This window comes from Cyprinus carpio, chromosome A9 (genome assembly GCF_018340385.1).
Source record: "Cyprinus carpio isolate SPL01 chromosome A9, ASM1834038v1, whole genome shotgun sequence".
Lineage (NCBI taxonomy): Eukaryota > Metazoa > Chordata > Actinopteri > Cypriniformes > Cyprinidae > Cyprinus > Cyprinus carpio.
Genome location: NC_056580.1, coordinates 5,415,917 through 5,433,176, shown reverse-complemented (window position 1 = coordinate 5,433,176; position 17,260 = coordinate 5,415,917). Strand labels below are relative to the sequence as shown.

The window sequence follows — 17,260 nt, the reverse complement described above, 5'->3', positions numbered from 1 at the left end:
AATTTTGCACTGCAGTTATATTTGATCAATGGCGCATTATTATTCTTCAGCTTGGGTTAAACTAATTAATTTTACTTGGTTGGAACAGCAGCTACGCTAATTATGTCTCTTTTTGTTTCTCTGTTTCTGCTGGATTTACATCCCTTGGTAACTAGGATTTACACAAGCTCCAGTCTGGATCCAGAACACCTGAGAAGAGATGATGCCAACCCCTCAGAGGACCTCAGATGATGCTAACCCAGAGACAACATACAGAACTACCACATTTTGCTATAAGTTTGATTGCATAATTGCTGTTGATAGTGTTAATCGTCTCGTTTTTATCGTTGTTTACATCTTTTATTGATTTTTCTGAACATTTCTGCCGTATGCACATAAACTGACAGTCACCACTGATAAGCTACTACTAAATATTGTAGAAACTTAATTTTCTGTAAAGTTGTTTTGCAATGATTTGTATCGTAAAAAGCGCTATACAAATAAACTTGAATTGAATTGAATTGACTGGGCTATTTAGATTAATATGGAATGGTCCATGAATACAGTACGTACAGTCAGAGGTGTGTGTTAATCTGCATATATCATTAGATAGTGATGTGGACTGACAATGTTATTTTTGCTGAAGCATTCTATCCTAACTACACAATTTTGTTTTGTCTCTCCCTTCCCTGATTATAACAGTCCTACAACCCACCACATGAGAGCCACTCATCCTGTCCTGTTTAGCTCAAGTGTGTGGTCATTTTTCTTCACTGATTTTCAACAACTATAGGGCTGCTTTGGTTTCTTTCTGTTGACTGCTACCCACAGCTGTGCTCTTTTTAGACACACAAATGCATTAATGTGCATGTAGATTCTGTTTTAATGCTAATCTGATGTGGTCTCTATGCACAGTTTTCATGACAAATGTTTAGAATTGCATCTATCAGTGAGCACAGATCTCTGAATTAATTAAACGTTTTGTGTCTAAGTAACAAAAGCACAAGGAAGCTCCACTAGGAGGTGCTATAAATAAACCTAAATGAACTAAATATGGTCTGTAGATACATTTGTAAAATTCTTGTAGTATTTCTGTAGCATGGTAACGGCAAGCCCTTTAACTGTTATACAGAGCTATAAAATCTCCAGTTCTTCCAAAGCATTAGCTGGCATCTCTGTTAAAGTGAAATGCACAGTCAGTTCAGTGTTTAATTTAACATCACAGTAAAAGCTGAGATCAGCCTCCAGTCAACAAAGTCAATGAGGCTCCACTACCACTGAGTCTGGATGTTTTTGACATGGACAGTGCTGCTCTGTTCATGAGGATAGCTTTGATCGTAATGAAGCAGATTCCCTTTCACTGACATGCACTGGTGTTTGGAAGATCAAACGAAATAAGCAAACTACTGATATGAAGCATGACTATGCACATGCTTAGGCACAACTGGCTCTTGGCTTTGATCAGAACTATTCTGTGATGCACACAGCTGATACAGATAGACTTTAGTGGCTGTAAGTCTTGACCGAGTCAGAAAAAATGACAATGGATTTTTTTCCCGTGTCAGCTCCTTTCCAGCCTCTGATTCATATTGGAGCTGAACCGGGAAGAAAATAATCAAATAAATAACTGCCAGTGGTCAGAGACAGCACATCTATCACCGGCCTATGTCCGCCTCCGCACCGGCTCCAGCTGCGCTCGCTGCCACCATTAATATTGCCTCGCTAAATCTCGCTGTGCCCTGTATCATTTTTAAACGACAGTCCTCTAAAACATTAGCTGAGGTCTGTGCGCGGGTGCTTTGACAGCAGTTTGTTAGCAGGATAGATGAGCAGTCGCACACTGTGTTTTCTTGTCCGTAAACGAGCCCGATGGTGTAAAGGTAATAGCAACTGTCACATAAACGCTCGAAACATGGGTTCATAAGGTTTGCTGCTGCTGTTTCAGGAGAGATTCTTCGGCAGTGGGAAATTGTTAGTTCCCTTATTTAGCTTGATTTTCTGCTTTTTTACAGGTGCTTTACATGTTTTACAACGCTAATTTTATTTTTTTATTTTTTTTTTCTACAAACAGGGTAGTGAGGTTGTCATGTAATGAGGAATGGCTATGAGCGCTGTCACACTTCCCCCAACATTTCACTGTGTAATTTGTGTGAATGAGGTCAGCAGGGTCCTGTCAAGAGCTGCATACTGTGTTTCTGACATGATCACATCTGTGCACCCAAAACCCTTACAAGATGCACGCTCAGTCTTTGAAGAATGTAGAATTTGTACAGTTATTTGCTTCAGTTTAAATGTTTGTTATTGAGCTATTTAATGTACTAGTTGATAATAAAAAAATAAAACAGTGTTTACAGATATTCATGACATTAAAGGGGTCATATGATGCGATTTCAGTTTTTCCTTTCTGTTTGGAGTGTTACAAGCTGTTGGTGCATGAAGAAGATCTGTAAAGTTGCAAAGACTAAAGTCTCAAATCCAAAGAGATATTCTTTATCAAAGTTAAGACTCTGCCACGCCCTCCTGAAACACCTCATTTAAACACCCCCCACATCTCTACATCACGCAAAAATGTTCACGCAAAGAAAGGAGTAACTTTGATTCTCGCTGGTGCTGCTGGTGTCATGTTGTGGAGACGCTGTTTCGTTGTGAAAGTGAAAATACTTTGTTTGGTCTTCCAAAAGTGGACACACTAGAAATGAGTGGTTAAGCTGTATTTCAACACTGTTCCAGAACAGTCCAACCCAAAAATACAGATGTGTGCAGTGCATTTTATGAAGGATGAGGACTGTTTCCTGAACCAGTAGCTTACAATGCTTCTGTGCATAACGGCTGTTTCTATAAAGTGGGGCAATTCAAACTTTGCAAGAAGTCTGGTGCTTCTGATTCTCAGCCTGTAAGTACGTTTTCATGTTTAAAGAATTTGTCAATGAAGAATTTTTTACGCAACACAACATAAACGTAAAAAGACAGTATAAGTCATTATAATCAGTAATTATGTCCCCACTGGATGCAACAAATGCTACGTTTGTAATGGGTTTATTGTTTTTGTCTCATTGCGCCGGGACAAGGCATCACAATATGTTAAGGAGCGTAAACATTTCCGTCACATGCATGAGGTATTCAGCCAATCACAATGCACTAGATAGCTGGCCAATCAGAGCACACTTCGCTTTTCAGAATGATGAGCGTTCGATGCCTTTCAGGAGGCGGGGCATAGAGGAGAAACAATAATGCACAGTACGTGGAAAATAATGTGTTTTTTGAACCTTAAACCACATAAACACATTGCATTACACCAAATACAAAAAATAATGTTGTTTTTAGCAACATCATATGACCCCTTTAACCACAAGCCAAATCCATTATTTCTTACCTCCAGTTCTTCATTCATATTGGGAATAAACTGTTAGTTTGATGGTAGCACTTGAAGGTTTCTTGTGTAAGCCGTGTGCTTCACTGCAATATAGTCCACTGTAAAATGAGGGAACGCCTGAGGGTCCTCTACATCTATAAAGTGCCATTGAGTTGATTAAAGTCACAAAATATGAATGGCCTTTAGAGAGACAGGAGATGGTTGTGACTGCAGGTGGTGAGCAGATGCTCTTCTCTCTTCCGCTGACACACTCAGACTAGCACAACACAATCAGATTGAGCTTTATTTAACCTCATGATTCAATTAATCACGTGACCACAGGCCAGTTACTTTAATCCAGTCAATGACAAATAAGTACATTAATGTATGGAATATATACAGTGTGTGTGTGTATATATATATATATATATATATATATATATATATATATATATTAATTGTGTATATGTTCTGTAGATATGTATTTAATCTTGGTCTAGTTGAATGTTTGTAAGCTGTGAGTGAGGACACCAGCACACGTAAGTGGCATTCACTTACAGAGTGACATATGAAGGGAACGACAATCAATATCAGACACCAGCCTGCAGTCCTGTCCATCACGTCCCAACATTCATAATAAAAACCCGCAAGGCATCACGTGAGACGTCAGTCGCTGTTTTTTCCCCGGTGTACGGTTCCAAACACATACAGAATGCCACTGATTTCAGTTATTCAGTTCGTTCAGGAACAAAATAGCCAGTGTCAGTGAGGATCAGGAGATGAAGCAGAACGTCTTCATCCATCAACCACCACCTACAACTAAACTTCAGTCAGCCTCATGAGCTCTGCAAACGTGATTCACAGTCACATGTTCTGTTCTCTCTGTGAGCGTTTACATTTTGCTATAAAGTCGACCAATCAACTGGCTTTTTTTAATATTATGTACAAAAATTCTATACAGAAATGACTTGTCAGACACACTGCTTCTGTCAGAGCCACTAAACCAAATGCAGTTCAAGTCTTGATGGACAGCATTCATTTAGAACAGAATGAAACAGGAACTGATACCAGCTAAATTAAACAGAGAAATTGCAAGAAGTCAGTATAAATTTGGTCTAGGCATATTTGTCAAGGCAATTTTGTATAAACTGACAGGAGCCCAATTACACACGATATAATAACAGCTGTGACATAAATCATCTGTGTGTGTGTGTCACTGCACTGCACTCATGGATACTCGTCAATAACAGTATTTTAAATGCCACTTACTATATATTCTTGCAGAAAGATGCTGCTTTGCTTTATAAAAACTGCTAGGACAACATATTTGTGCTGTGTTATCAAGCAGTAACCATGTGTTAATCGCAGTCATTTTGTAGTGTGAATATAATGAACAGACTCTGCTGAGTGTAACGACACACTTTAGCCCTGACTATTCATCGCATTATTCATCGTTTTTGTACCTTGTTTCAGTGAAACATTGCAGGATAGTGAATGTTTAAAAGTGCTGTTATTATGTTTAAACCCATTACATCAGCAGGTGATCAGTCTGCCCCGTGCTGAGTTGTGCAGAGACAGCGGCCTGTTTAATTAAAGACAGGCAGTGAGGTGGACGAGCTTCCAGTCGTCCTGGTGATCTCTGAACCACACACCTCCACTAACTGTTCTGTTGTGTTAGTGTTCGTCTATATAGTCCCAAGCGAAAGATTACATTAACATGATGGGGAGAAACCCGTCATTTCATGTTTGCAAGAGCTCTTGTTAAGAAAAAACTGCAAAACAAGTCATTTCACCTTTATTTATTTATTTATTCATTGTGCTTTATACAAAATAAATTGTTTCAAAACTGCTTCACAGCGATAAACAGAAAAATAGCGTAATCAAAGCAAATCTTCATCAAATATGAGACATTAAATCAAATCAATTTCATCCAGCTCAATTCAGTTCCAGATTTGTTCTCATCTGATAGTGATGATATTACTCAATATTAAGTGTCTTTCAGACCCCAAATAATCAAGCTAAAGAAACCCAAACTCCATCAGGTGACAGAAATGGAGAAACAAATTCTTGGGAGAAACCAGGCTCAGAAACCAGTTCTCGTCTGGCTTTAAGAGTCAGATCTGCAGACTGAGAGTGTTCAACAATTTTTCCATCCAGCTACTTCTGCTTGAAATCACCTGAAGTCACAAAACACTGGGAAAGAATGAGATTCATGTGGCTTATGTCTCGAGATCAAAGAAAGGCTGTGGACCTCGAAATAAATGTGTAAGATTTTGGTTCTGTTAGGATGAAGTTTCATAGAAAACAATCCTCCAACAGTATGACTCTCTGTCTGAAACATACAGCAGTACTGGTTCACGTGGACGTCCGTGCACTAAGTCAACATCACATGTCGACGCTGCAGGCCTTCTCTCTGGTTTAGAGGAGCACTTAGGCTGATGTCAAGCACCACGGCCTATTCCAGGACCCCAGGCTTTTTATCTCCAAACATCTGAAGCATTACAGCAAATGTATTTCTCATCAGAATCTCCCTTTCACTTCCACCTCTGCCTTTGTTTGAGGCTTTAAAACAAGACAGTATTTCTGGGTCAGTGGTTGTGTATTAAAGCGTTCTGCTTTTAAAGTCTTTTGCTCCTCAGGACGAGACTTGGTTGCATATGAAGTGCATAGTGAGCTTATACTCTGTACTGTGATGATGCTTCCAGTTTAACAGTGTGGCATGTCTCAATACTACATGCTATGAGTGGCAGAAACAGACAACTGTAAAAAAAAAAAAAAAAAAGGATTTCTTACAATACAGCACGGTGAAAACCATTTAACTCATCTATTCCCATAATAACCCATTGTGTCATGATGTTAACTGATCTGGTTTAAGAGACCTACACAAAGCTGAGGGGATGCACTGTAATAAAAAGTGGAGCTGAGCTAAGCAGTTTCCTCTCAATCACCTGAAGTCCGCTCCAGTGTGAGCTTGTGGATAGTACAGCAGCACACTTTCATCAACACTAGACACTGGTGAAGTCATCCGTCATGTGAAAATGAGCCAGGCAGATCTGTAGTTTATGTTTGCAGGACATGGAGTGCTGCTGTTATGTGACCTGTCTTGTGTAAAGACATTTAAGTTACTTCCTGTCTGGTGTGGTTTGTAGTTTTTCTGTTAATTTGCCTCTTATTGTCCCCAGCTGTTTCTTCGTGTGCCTGTCAGCCCCAGTGTTCCCTTGTTCAGAAATGTTGTTTGAAATTTTCCTGTTTTTTTATTTTTTATTTTGGTTGCTCTTGTTATTTAATAAAAGACATCAGGATAAACACAGATGTTACAGATGTTTTGTTTGTACTTTACAGTTTTAATAAAGCTCTTAATTGTGAAGCACTGTTTCTAAACCATCAGTAATTCAGTCTGTTGCCCTGCTGTGTCTCCTAAAGCACCAGCTTTATAATTACATTGGTTAGAGACACTACTTAAATCATTTTAAACAGTCTAATGCAACTGAACAATGTTCAACAATTGACATTTTATGGATACTACTATAAAATATCTTTGGCAACTTTGGATCTAGTATTATGCATTATGTAGTAACTTGTTTTCAGAAAACACACACAGCCAGTAATGCCAAACAACATCCTTTAATACCATATTCTTCACATTATTATTAAATAAATAAGTAGATAAATATTTTCTCAGGAACTGGTTGTCAAAATTACATCTCTGATCTTCTGACGCAGCTATGTTAGATATAGCAGATATACCACACAAAAATATATTCGTTTACAACAACAGATAAACAGGTAAATGTATAAATACAGCAAATCACTTCTAGGTCACAGAAATACAGTATGTCCTTCATACACAGCTGTACTGGAAATCTCTCTCCTTCTCACACACACACACACACACACACACACACACACACACACACACACAAACATGGTAAGTACAAAGCTTGTAAGAATACACACACACACACACAGACAGACAGACTCTAGTATTGGCACCCTTGGTAAATATGAGCAAAATATGCTGTTAAAAAACTTATCTTAGTTTTTTTTTATTGACAATATTTGCTAAAATATAACATTGGATTGAATTAATTACATAATTATTATATAATTCAAGAAAATAATTATAGAACAAAAACTGCAGGAAAAAAAATTTATTTCATTTTTTTCTTTCAGTGATTTCACTTTAATTGAGGGTTATATTTGTTGGATTATTTTGAATGAAAGACACTTTTCCACAGTCTGTTTAGCTCATGTTTACCAGGGCTGCACATTGTATGACGTCATGATCATATATATATATCTATATATTCACTCACATTCAAGTCAACAGATCTCCAGACACAGAGGCATCAGCTTAGGCTGTCAAACAAAGAAAATCAAGGCAACTTAACACTCTTTAAAACATATCCCACATCACCATCCAATGGACAATATGATTCTAATTTCTAGTCGTCATTTGTTTGACTTCAATAAAATGAATTATATTGATTATGCCATATCAGTATTTGATGGCAAAAGTCCTACATGAAGATTCAAAGACATTACTGTGGCAGATGAAAACACTGATTAGACATTAGAGATACATCACATTTTATGTGCATTGAATCATTGTGTGTGTTTGAGAGGTTAGTCCAGTTTATTAAACAGCCACTAGGCTTTTTACAGCCACATCGGCTATGAATGATGTAAGCAAGTATAGAGGAGAGATATTCAAGAGAGCATCTGATTAGAAATGAGTCCATGTTCTCAGAAAATGAGAAACTGCAGAAACATACATTAAAAGTCAATAATTGATGTCCTAAGAACTACTATAAGGACTAAAAGCTACAGAACCTCTGGTGCGTGTACACAGGCCTCAGACAGATGACACCAGAGCAGTCGTCAGGACCTTTAACTCTGAGAATGTGTCTGAACTCTGTCGAGCAGTTTTGATTCCCTGCTGTCTGTTCTCAGAAATACATATTGGGGACCAAACAGGAAATAATTTCATTTAATCTGAAAATATTGCTGGTAAGTCTGAATACATGTGTTCGGCTGCTGCTCATGTTGAGCAGCTGTATCTGAGCCCGGTCCAGCCTGAGTGCTGTAACACCAGTGAACTGACCGTCTGTGTGCAGCTGAAGTATCTGTCCTGAGCTCTATATGACCGCACTGCTGATGGATTCCACTGCAAGCGTCCCGGCGGCACTATTAATATCCCCAAACAACAACAGGCATCATTGACCGATGGCCTGTATAATGACCTGAAATGAGCCGGTGAGCAGCGCATCACTCACACAGGATTGGTGTTTAGGAGATGTGACTGTATATTAATTGTCACTGTGGAGGTTTATAATCTTTATGGTCAATTTGTGCAGGATAAGCGATAAATAGGCATCGTTAAGATTGGTGTGTCTGCTGAACACTAGATATATTACATATAATTCTATATAACCCGGTTATGTGTTACTGGGCTGACATTCAGGCAGGTTTATTCAAACTATTCGCCTACTGTGAGCATCTGAGCTGGTCTGGCTAAAGTTTACCTAGTTCAGGCCCGAGCTTCATAAAACATGGCTAATGCATCAGTCGCTAATATTCTCAGCACATTAGAGAGAAAATCCTGATGGCAGGCCACAGCGAAGCAGCTGCAGCAAGACTATTTAAATCAAGCTCATTGGCTGATGGATTACAGGCAGAGCACCAATCAGCTTGGCCCATGCAGAACATGAGGCAGATTACTGCACATAAATCAACTCTTTCATTAGTTTTATGTATATGCATACCGTCAACACTACCAATGTGATTCTATCAATGAAGGAGCTTTGCTACTGAAAAGATTTTTCTAAAGATTGTATATGACATTCTAACCTCCACCTAATTCTCACAGCTTCACTACAGAGACGCAGCACTGATGCACGGCATTCAGACGTGACCATAATACATCATTCTAATGATTTGGATCTCTGTCATGAAAAGTAACCATCATTTTCACCTTTCAGGTCAAGTTTTGCACTGCAAACATCAATGACAGCTTTAAGTAGTCAGTGCTGGCAAGTGACCATAATATAAGTGGTATAATCCACGGCTAGGTGTGCATTACACGATTTTAATATACTCCATGGAGCCAACCAGATTTTTTGTCTCCACCTTTTGCATTAAAATCATGTAACTCATTATGATGATAAAAATCACACAAGTAATAGCAGGGTCTTGCAATATCTGCAGCAAGTCTGAATATGAATGGCGTTAGAGTGAATAGTGACTTAAGTTCCCCAAACAAAGCTATCATGTGGCTTCAGAAGAGATGGGGAACCCACTTTATATATACATCAACTTACATTAAAATATACAACACACAACATACTTGCTGTGTAAATACATGATATACATTACACTTAAATTTGAAGTACCTGCATGTAATGAATTACACTGTTGACCGGACCCTAAACCTACAGCGATTCCATCCGTATCCCAAACTCAAATAGCTGCAAATGCCAATCTGGCAGGAGTTTTACAGAACAGCATGCATGTACACACACACACACACACACACACACACAAAAAAAAACACACTGGATCAAATGTAAATGCTAATGCTAATATTAAGCAGGACCAACCTGGAGTATAGAGCATGTGCCACGAGGAGTACTTTTCTATCATCTTTGGAGCTTAACGGTCTGTTTAAGTAAAGACAGCATGTTCGTTTTTGGGCAAACCATTGCCTTCAAACATGATATGGATTACAGGCAGTAACAGATGCTTTTAAAAAAGTATTGCTCTATAACAGTTGTATTCTAAGCAGAAAAAAAGCTCGTTTCATACATACCATCAATCACGTCAGGTCAGGTCAATAGTAATTGCACTACTCGTTCCCCCTCCATTAGTATTGCACAGTTTTCCCTGTTTGGCCTGTCATCCTCTCCCAGGGTGCTGCTTGCTCATTTCGTCTTCAGTCTCTCTACTGGTGCTCAGCGCTGGATTCCGGGCTCATGTGGTCCTCGTCAATCAGGACGTCTGTGTTCAGGAACGTTCCTGCCACAGAGCCTCCGTGCCGCGGCTGAACAGCAGCCAGTTCTGACAGGATGATATTGTCGTGGGTGACGAGTGTGGTCTTGTCCATCGTTTCTTTGCTGTGTCTGGAAACCACTGCGTCCAGGAAGTCATACTTGGGCGAGAGTGTACCGCTCTCAAACAGGTATTTGGCCACATATGAGAAGACAGCGTTGCTCAGAAGCGAAGCCAGCATGGAGACGGTCTTATAGGGGAACCTCTGCTCCACAAAGCGCTCCACCTCCTGCGTGAGACGCTGCTCTTTCTGGCGCGTCTGCCAGCCGGGGTAGTAGATGAACGGGGGAAGCCTGAGGTAGGGCTCGCCTCCACCGACCCGCAGCAGCAGCCCGAAGACGTAACCAGCCACCGAGCCGTAGGTGTTGGTGCCCTTGATGAACAGCACACAGAGGAGCTGAGGGAAGATGATGACGTACACCAGGTCTGAGCTCAGGTACCACAGGCCGTAAACGGAGCCCGTCAGGAGGGCCATGGCGGTCGCTAGGGCCCCAAACACAAAGATGGTGATCCTCATCACCCACACGATCTCTCGGTCTGACGCCTGCGGAGCCACACGTTAAAGCAGTGGTTTCAAGCGGGTGCATGACATTTGTAGTAAATCTAATAACTCAACACATCCAGTCACAATGGACATGCTTTACTGCTTTCCATCAGTGCACATTATTCTGAATTTAAAAAAAGTTTATCTTTCTTCAAAATATAAAAAATGAAACGAAAGTCCATTGGTGATATCTGGGGCACACAACAATAAACGATTACAGACAAACTATTTAGACAAACTCACAACCAGATCTGACTCCATTCTTGTAAGTGTTTGATGAAACACTACAGTATGACAGTGCTGCAGAGATGAAGAATTTATGCAGGCCAAAACCCAGAAACAGGTTCTAGCACTTCTGGTTCCATTGTCCTGAAGTCAAGGTTTTTCTTTTTTTTTTTTTTTTTTTTTTTAAATTTTTTCTGTTAAATGCCTAAAATAAGGTCTGTGGTGAACACAAGTTTAGACTATTTTCATGTGTTATCTTACAAGTAATACCCCCTTGTGATTTTTTTTCTGGAGAAAAACACAGTTGCTAGCAAGTGTCTAAATGGCACTATAGAGGTTGTTGGGACATTAAACATCATCACATTGAACAGATAACTCAACTACTCACTAGTCTAATAATAGCACTTCTGCAAAATACAGTAACTCAAACATTCAGAGAAAATGCTTTGAAATACAGACTGAAAGAGTTGAAGCTTAAAGGGGGGTCTAATGCTGTTTCATGCATTCTGAGTTATTTACACTGTTAAAGAGTTGGAATCTCATGCTAAACATGGCCAAAATTTTGAAAAACGAGTTGGACGTACAGGTGGAGTATTTCTGTGCCAAATACATTCCTTCCAGATCTGAATACGTTTTTTTTTTTTTTTTCGAGGATGGTCCATCATGATGTCATGAAGGGCAGAATTCCTTGATTGGGCACGTCTCCCGGAAGAATGCGTGCACACACATCAACACATCAACCTGCTTCATTTGGCAGCACTGCACAGGAATATCTGCACAGGGCACGCCTCCAGGAGTGAAAAGATGTACCCGTCTTATAAATCTGATAAAACTAAAGAATCTTCTGAGCTATGGATTCAATACTACTCTATAGGTACTCAAGATTAACATGAGATTGGCAGACACTGTTATGTGTGTTATGTTCCCTTTAATGGTGGTGAACGCTGAGGTCACGTGACCGTAATGTAGTTTGTTTATAGCCTACATTTGGCTTTTTACTTCTGCTGATTGTATTTTGACTTCAACCTTTTTGATTTGAGACTATCAGGATGAACAAAACATGTAAGAATCATAAACTTTTGTAGGTCACAGAGCTTATTTTCTGCTGTGATCCAAAATAAAATGGACAAACGATTTTGAGTCAGGTCTCCTGTGGTGGAGGAGAATTTGTAATAATAAATGTTAAAAAACTAATATGAATGTTTCTAATAGCAGGAGTCTGTGATTTTTTAAGGTTGCTTATGTTGTGTCTACACAGGTTTACACAGAAAAGCAGTACGAGTTCATCAACGAATGAGAGCCACTGCGGTCACTGTGGATTGATGGTATTAAGAACTTACCGACTGCCGAAAAGCAAGTTGGTAAATATTTCGTGCAAACATGGAGCTGGCTGAGAGGATAGAGGAGTCTGCAGATGACATCACGGCGGCTGACACCGCCCCCAAACCAAAGAAAGAGACGAACGGAGGGCAGAGATGCTGCAGGACGATGGGCAGAATCATGTCCGACTCGTCCTTCTCCACCGGAGGAACCGGACCGTACGACGTCTGATTCCAGTCTCAACACACACACACACACACACATCGTAGTCATCATGTGATTATCATTCGTAATGTGCGAAGCAGAAATATTATATAAAACATGAAATGCATGTTATTTCATATATAAATACATGCAATATAATCTTCTGTAATGGAAAACAAACATTCTTGAAATAATGTGCCTGATTGAACTGTGAAGTATGCAATAACTGATTTATTATGTGTTTTGTAAATCAGTCTTTATTCATTTGGGCTGAACAGTAAACATCTGCTGATTAGCTGAGACTCTGATTCACAAGCCTGCGATCAACAGCTTTAATGAAGCCCCTGTAGATACGTCCGTAATCAGCTAAACGCACGACTCCTCAAACATGAATGACAGCAGCCATCTGGAGTCATCAGCGTGAAATCCCCCGTCGCTGGCAGCTGATGTCAGATCCTCTCTCACTACAGAGGTGTGGGAAACACAGCCGTATCTTCAGGAAGATTCTACTGCGTCTCCAAACACGCGTGTTACCTGTGGAGGCTCCTATTGCGCCGATCAGGACGGACGGCACGGCCATGACCAGACAGCCGAACGCAGCCAGGAAGGACAGGACTTGAGCGTAGCTGGCTGAGGAGGCGGAGAGAACCCGCTGGAAATACACCTGCCATGGGATCCCACCCAGCATCTGCACACACACACACACACACACATAATTGCATTAATGTTTCGATGTATTGAAATAAAATATCAGTGATTTCAGTGTGGGCTTTGCTGTATGTGGCGAGTGTGTTTCTGCACTGACTCACAAGAAGACAGAAGTTATCAGCCCACATCCAGCCTTCAGAAGGATCGATCTCCCCCAGCCACGGCGACTGGAACACTGTGTTCACTGCGGTGACACCGATGTCTGACACAGCGGGATGGGACAGGGCAAACGGCACGCTTATCCACTAAATAAAGACACCGGGGGAAATCACACGGATATATACTGACATTTCAATGACATCCAGCTGCTATTATCCAAAGTCAGCTCTTTAACAACACAAGCTAGGCAGAAATAAACAGGACTGTGACATGTTAAAGATGGGGTGGAAATTACATATCAGATCATACTTCCGCCAGATTTGAGATATTAGTAGCTAGCAGTTGCATGCCTTTCATACGCTAATAAACCCACCAATCACATAAGGCCACTTGTTTTATTATTTTGTAAATATGAAAGAGGCAGAAAGCATGAGATAAATGAATTGTTGCACAGTAAATGCAGATGTTTGTTACGGAGTCAGAGGACACGATGATCAGGTAAGAGAGAGACACGCAGATAAAAGGGGCTCAGCAGTTAAATTCTATCCACTTTCATTATTTAGTAAAATGTCTGGCTTCTCTGGAACACAGGTGGGCTTCAGTTTTAAGACTTTGTTTTAATGTTTATTTAGCTGCATTACAACACGTGCATGCAGGGACATCTTACCCGAATACGTGGAAATAAGACATTCTGCCGACATGTACATGTTTGTAGAGAAGACTCACCAAACCTATGAAAATGCAGAAGAGCTGGACGACATCTGTGTACGCCACTGAGTACAGTCCCCCAACCAGTGTGTAGAAGATGGCAATCAAGGCTGAAATCACCACTGACATGTTGATGTTGATGTCTACGATCACGCTCAGTGTTGCACCTGTGCAGAGGACAGCGAGCGTTTTATTCTATGTTTAGACAGTACTGATCTACTGATCTATAATACGTGTCTACGAAGCTTAACGTGTGTTAAATGTAGTGTATTTCATACCCAAGGCTGACAAAATGGCGGCTGACCAGAACATCTCTCCCAGTAAAGCAGGTATGAAGAGCAGGCCTCCCATTCTCTCGCCATAGAGCTGCTGGAACGGGTCGAGCATCGTCACGTAGCCTCGAGAGCGCATGGGCTTCGCAAAGAACAACCCACCTGGACCAAACAGAGCACACTGTCAGCCTGACCACATACTGTACTACATACTAAGGGATAAGAAGGTATGTATAGTAAAGATTAGCTCTCAGAACATGAGACATTGTATTTAAAGACCCTGTGCATCGGCTCTTTTTATTTTACAGACAACAGTCTTTAGTATTTGTAACAGCCATGACTTGATATTTTTATTTAATGTGGTAATACACTGATTTCAAATCCATGGATCATTAGCGTAATATCACCTCACCTACTACTAAACTGAGCGCGTAACCAAACGGTGCCTGAGCCCAAGCCAGGCCGGATCCGGGCAGATACACGGACTCTGCGGTGCCGTTGATGTAACCTCCTCCAACCCACGTGGCTGCGATCAGAGAAAGAATCGTGAAGACACACGAGAACCACAAGAGCTCACTGTGTTCGACCTGATTTAAAGCATGCATGTGTGTGAATTCACTGTGAGGAGGAAAGTCACTCATGGCTGTAGGTGAGTGTGTGTTCTTTAGCAGACACACACTATATTTATTCCTTGATTAATCCATTTAGTTTAAATATTCCCATTAACTAAACAGAACAAGTGACTGGCTTTCTGGAATAAATTTATTTCTAGTTAGACTACTGAGTAGACAAGTAGAAAAATAATTTCTCAGAAGAAAAAAACAACAACAGTCTTTTCTTCCAAAAACAAGATTACAATAAAAAGACAAAAGGCTTTACATTTGTAGAAGTATTACTCGCTTCAAAACAAGTCACTAACACTAATATCCTTCTTATCAACCATCATGCATAATAAGTAAATAGATAATTAAATAAAAGTTTATAATACACTAATTCTTCCACAACAAAACAGAATTCATATTTGCATCTCACAAATGCAGTGTGTCTCAGAGTGAGATGAGAGACTCACCTGTCATGGTAAATCCACCTACAAACAGACCGATGTCTCGGCCGCCGATCATGATGGACTCACTGCGGTCTGTTCCCTCCGAGATCCCAGAGTTCTTGTTCTTCCACGCTGCCCAAATTCCCACGACTAAAATCAGCATGTAGAAGATGACGATGGCCAGCAGTCCTTCCACATGAATGGCCATCTTACACTGACCCACACAAATCACAGCAACACTGCAACAATTCGTTCTGTTGCTGTAATCATTTATGAATAATGCATTCACATATTGACATAGGAAAAGGAAATATGCTAAATAATATGCATAGCTTAATTATTATCATTCATTTTCATTTATGCACTGTTTTCCTTTAATCTGTCACAACACTTTTTGTTGCATACATACAAAACTTTCTTTATTTTATTAGAATAACAATTTTGTTTTAATTTCAAATTAAACAATGGTATGACTAAGAGCAACAAGTTCGACTCATACTACAGTACATAGTAAAAATAAAATCAATAAAGCAAACAAAATAAAAAGGAAAGGTATTGTTAGCTACCTCTGGAGAGTCAGTGAATCCTGAGCGAGCAGAATGAAGACAGGAGCGGCTGAGGACTGGAAGAGGATGAACTTACTCAACAACTGTTTTATATCGCTCTCCCTCTCTCTCTCTCTCTCTCTCTCTCTCTCTCTCTCTCTCTCTCTCTCTCTCTCTCGAGGGGGAGATGATCTGGCCAAGTATTTCTTCAGTGGGGTGGGGGTCCTGGCTTACCTTACTACAATAATAATGTTAAAAAAATTGTCTAATTTTTAATCACATTTTTATTTTATTTATTAAAAAAATTAATAATAAATAATTAAATGGACTTTAATTTATAAGCTGTTTTCCTTCTGGGGCCTAAAAAAATGGCCCCACAATATCAAAAAGTTTTTTCTCTGTGGGGACATTTGGTCCTCACAACATAGATTAAACAAATAACTATAATTAAAAAGTGATTTATTGAATCATTCCTTTAGACAATTAGTTCAAAAACGTCTGATTCATTTAGAAATGAGGCATGGGACATGGAGACTGTGGCTGCATCCAAAATCGCATACTCTTATGAAAAAAAAAAGGAAAAAGAAGAGTATGTTCTATATAGTATGAATGTAATCTGGATGTACTACATTTGCCATGTTGTCTTTGTCACATCACCTACCAGCATCAGTTGCATCGCATCACTGCCATTCATAAATCCTCTCCCGTGGCCTCATGGGATAGTCAAGTGTAAATCATGCACACTTCAGAATTACGCCTTAAGTAGTATGTTATATCTCATGTAGATGAAATTATGTAGTCGTGGCCTACTGGATAGCGAGTCGGACTTGTAACCCGAAGGTTGTGGGTTTGAGTCTCAGGTCCAGCAGGGATTGTAGGTGGGGGGAGTGAATAACCAGCGCTCTCTCCACCTTCAATTCCATGACTGAGTTGAGGCCTTTGAGCAAGGCTCCAGAAGGGATACTGCTCCCTGGGTGCCGCAGCATTGGCTGCCCACTGCTCTGGGTGTGTGTGTGTTCACTACTCACTGCTGTGTGTGCACTTGGATGGGTTAAATGCAGAGCACAAATTCTAAGAATGGGACACCATACTTGGTTACATCCTTTCCTTTCCTTTCCCACTGGAACAGATCAAACATGCACAGCAATGATGCACGCTCTAAAAACTCTCCTCTTCTATACACCAACTCACTGTGTGTCATGAGTGCCCTCT

At 40.2% G+C, this 17,260-nt stretch overlaps 1 protein-coding gene across 1 annotated transcript; it reads right to left on the bottom strand.

Annotated features, from left to right (window-relative positions):
• Positions 1-7,429: 7,429 nt before the first annotated feature.
• On the bottom strand, positions 7,430-16,140 carry LOC109074059 (high affinity choline transporter 1). Its single transcript, XM_042763255.1, has 9 exons — positions 16,070-16,140; positions 15,528-15,763; positions 14,871-14,984; positions 14,465-14,620; positions 14,205-14,353; positions 13,481-13,624; positions 13,206-13,359; positions 12,488-12,705; positions 7,430-10,922 (listed from the first exon to the last, which is right to left on the bottom strand). Exons 2-9 carry the CDS (start codon positions 15,709-15,711, stop codon positions 10,272-10,274), a joined length of 1,770 nt encoding a protein of 589 aa, XP_042619189.1. The 5' UTR covers positions 15,712-15,763; positions 16,070-16,140; the 3' UTR covers positions 7,430-10,271.
• Between the last annotated feature and the right edge of the window lie 1,120 nt (positions 16,141-17,260).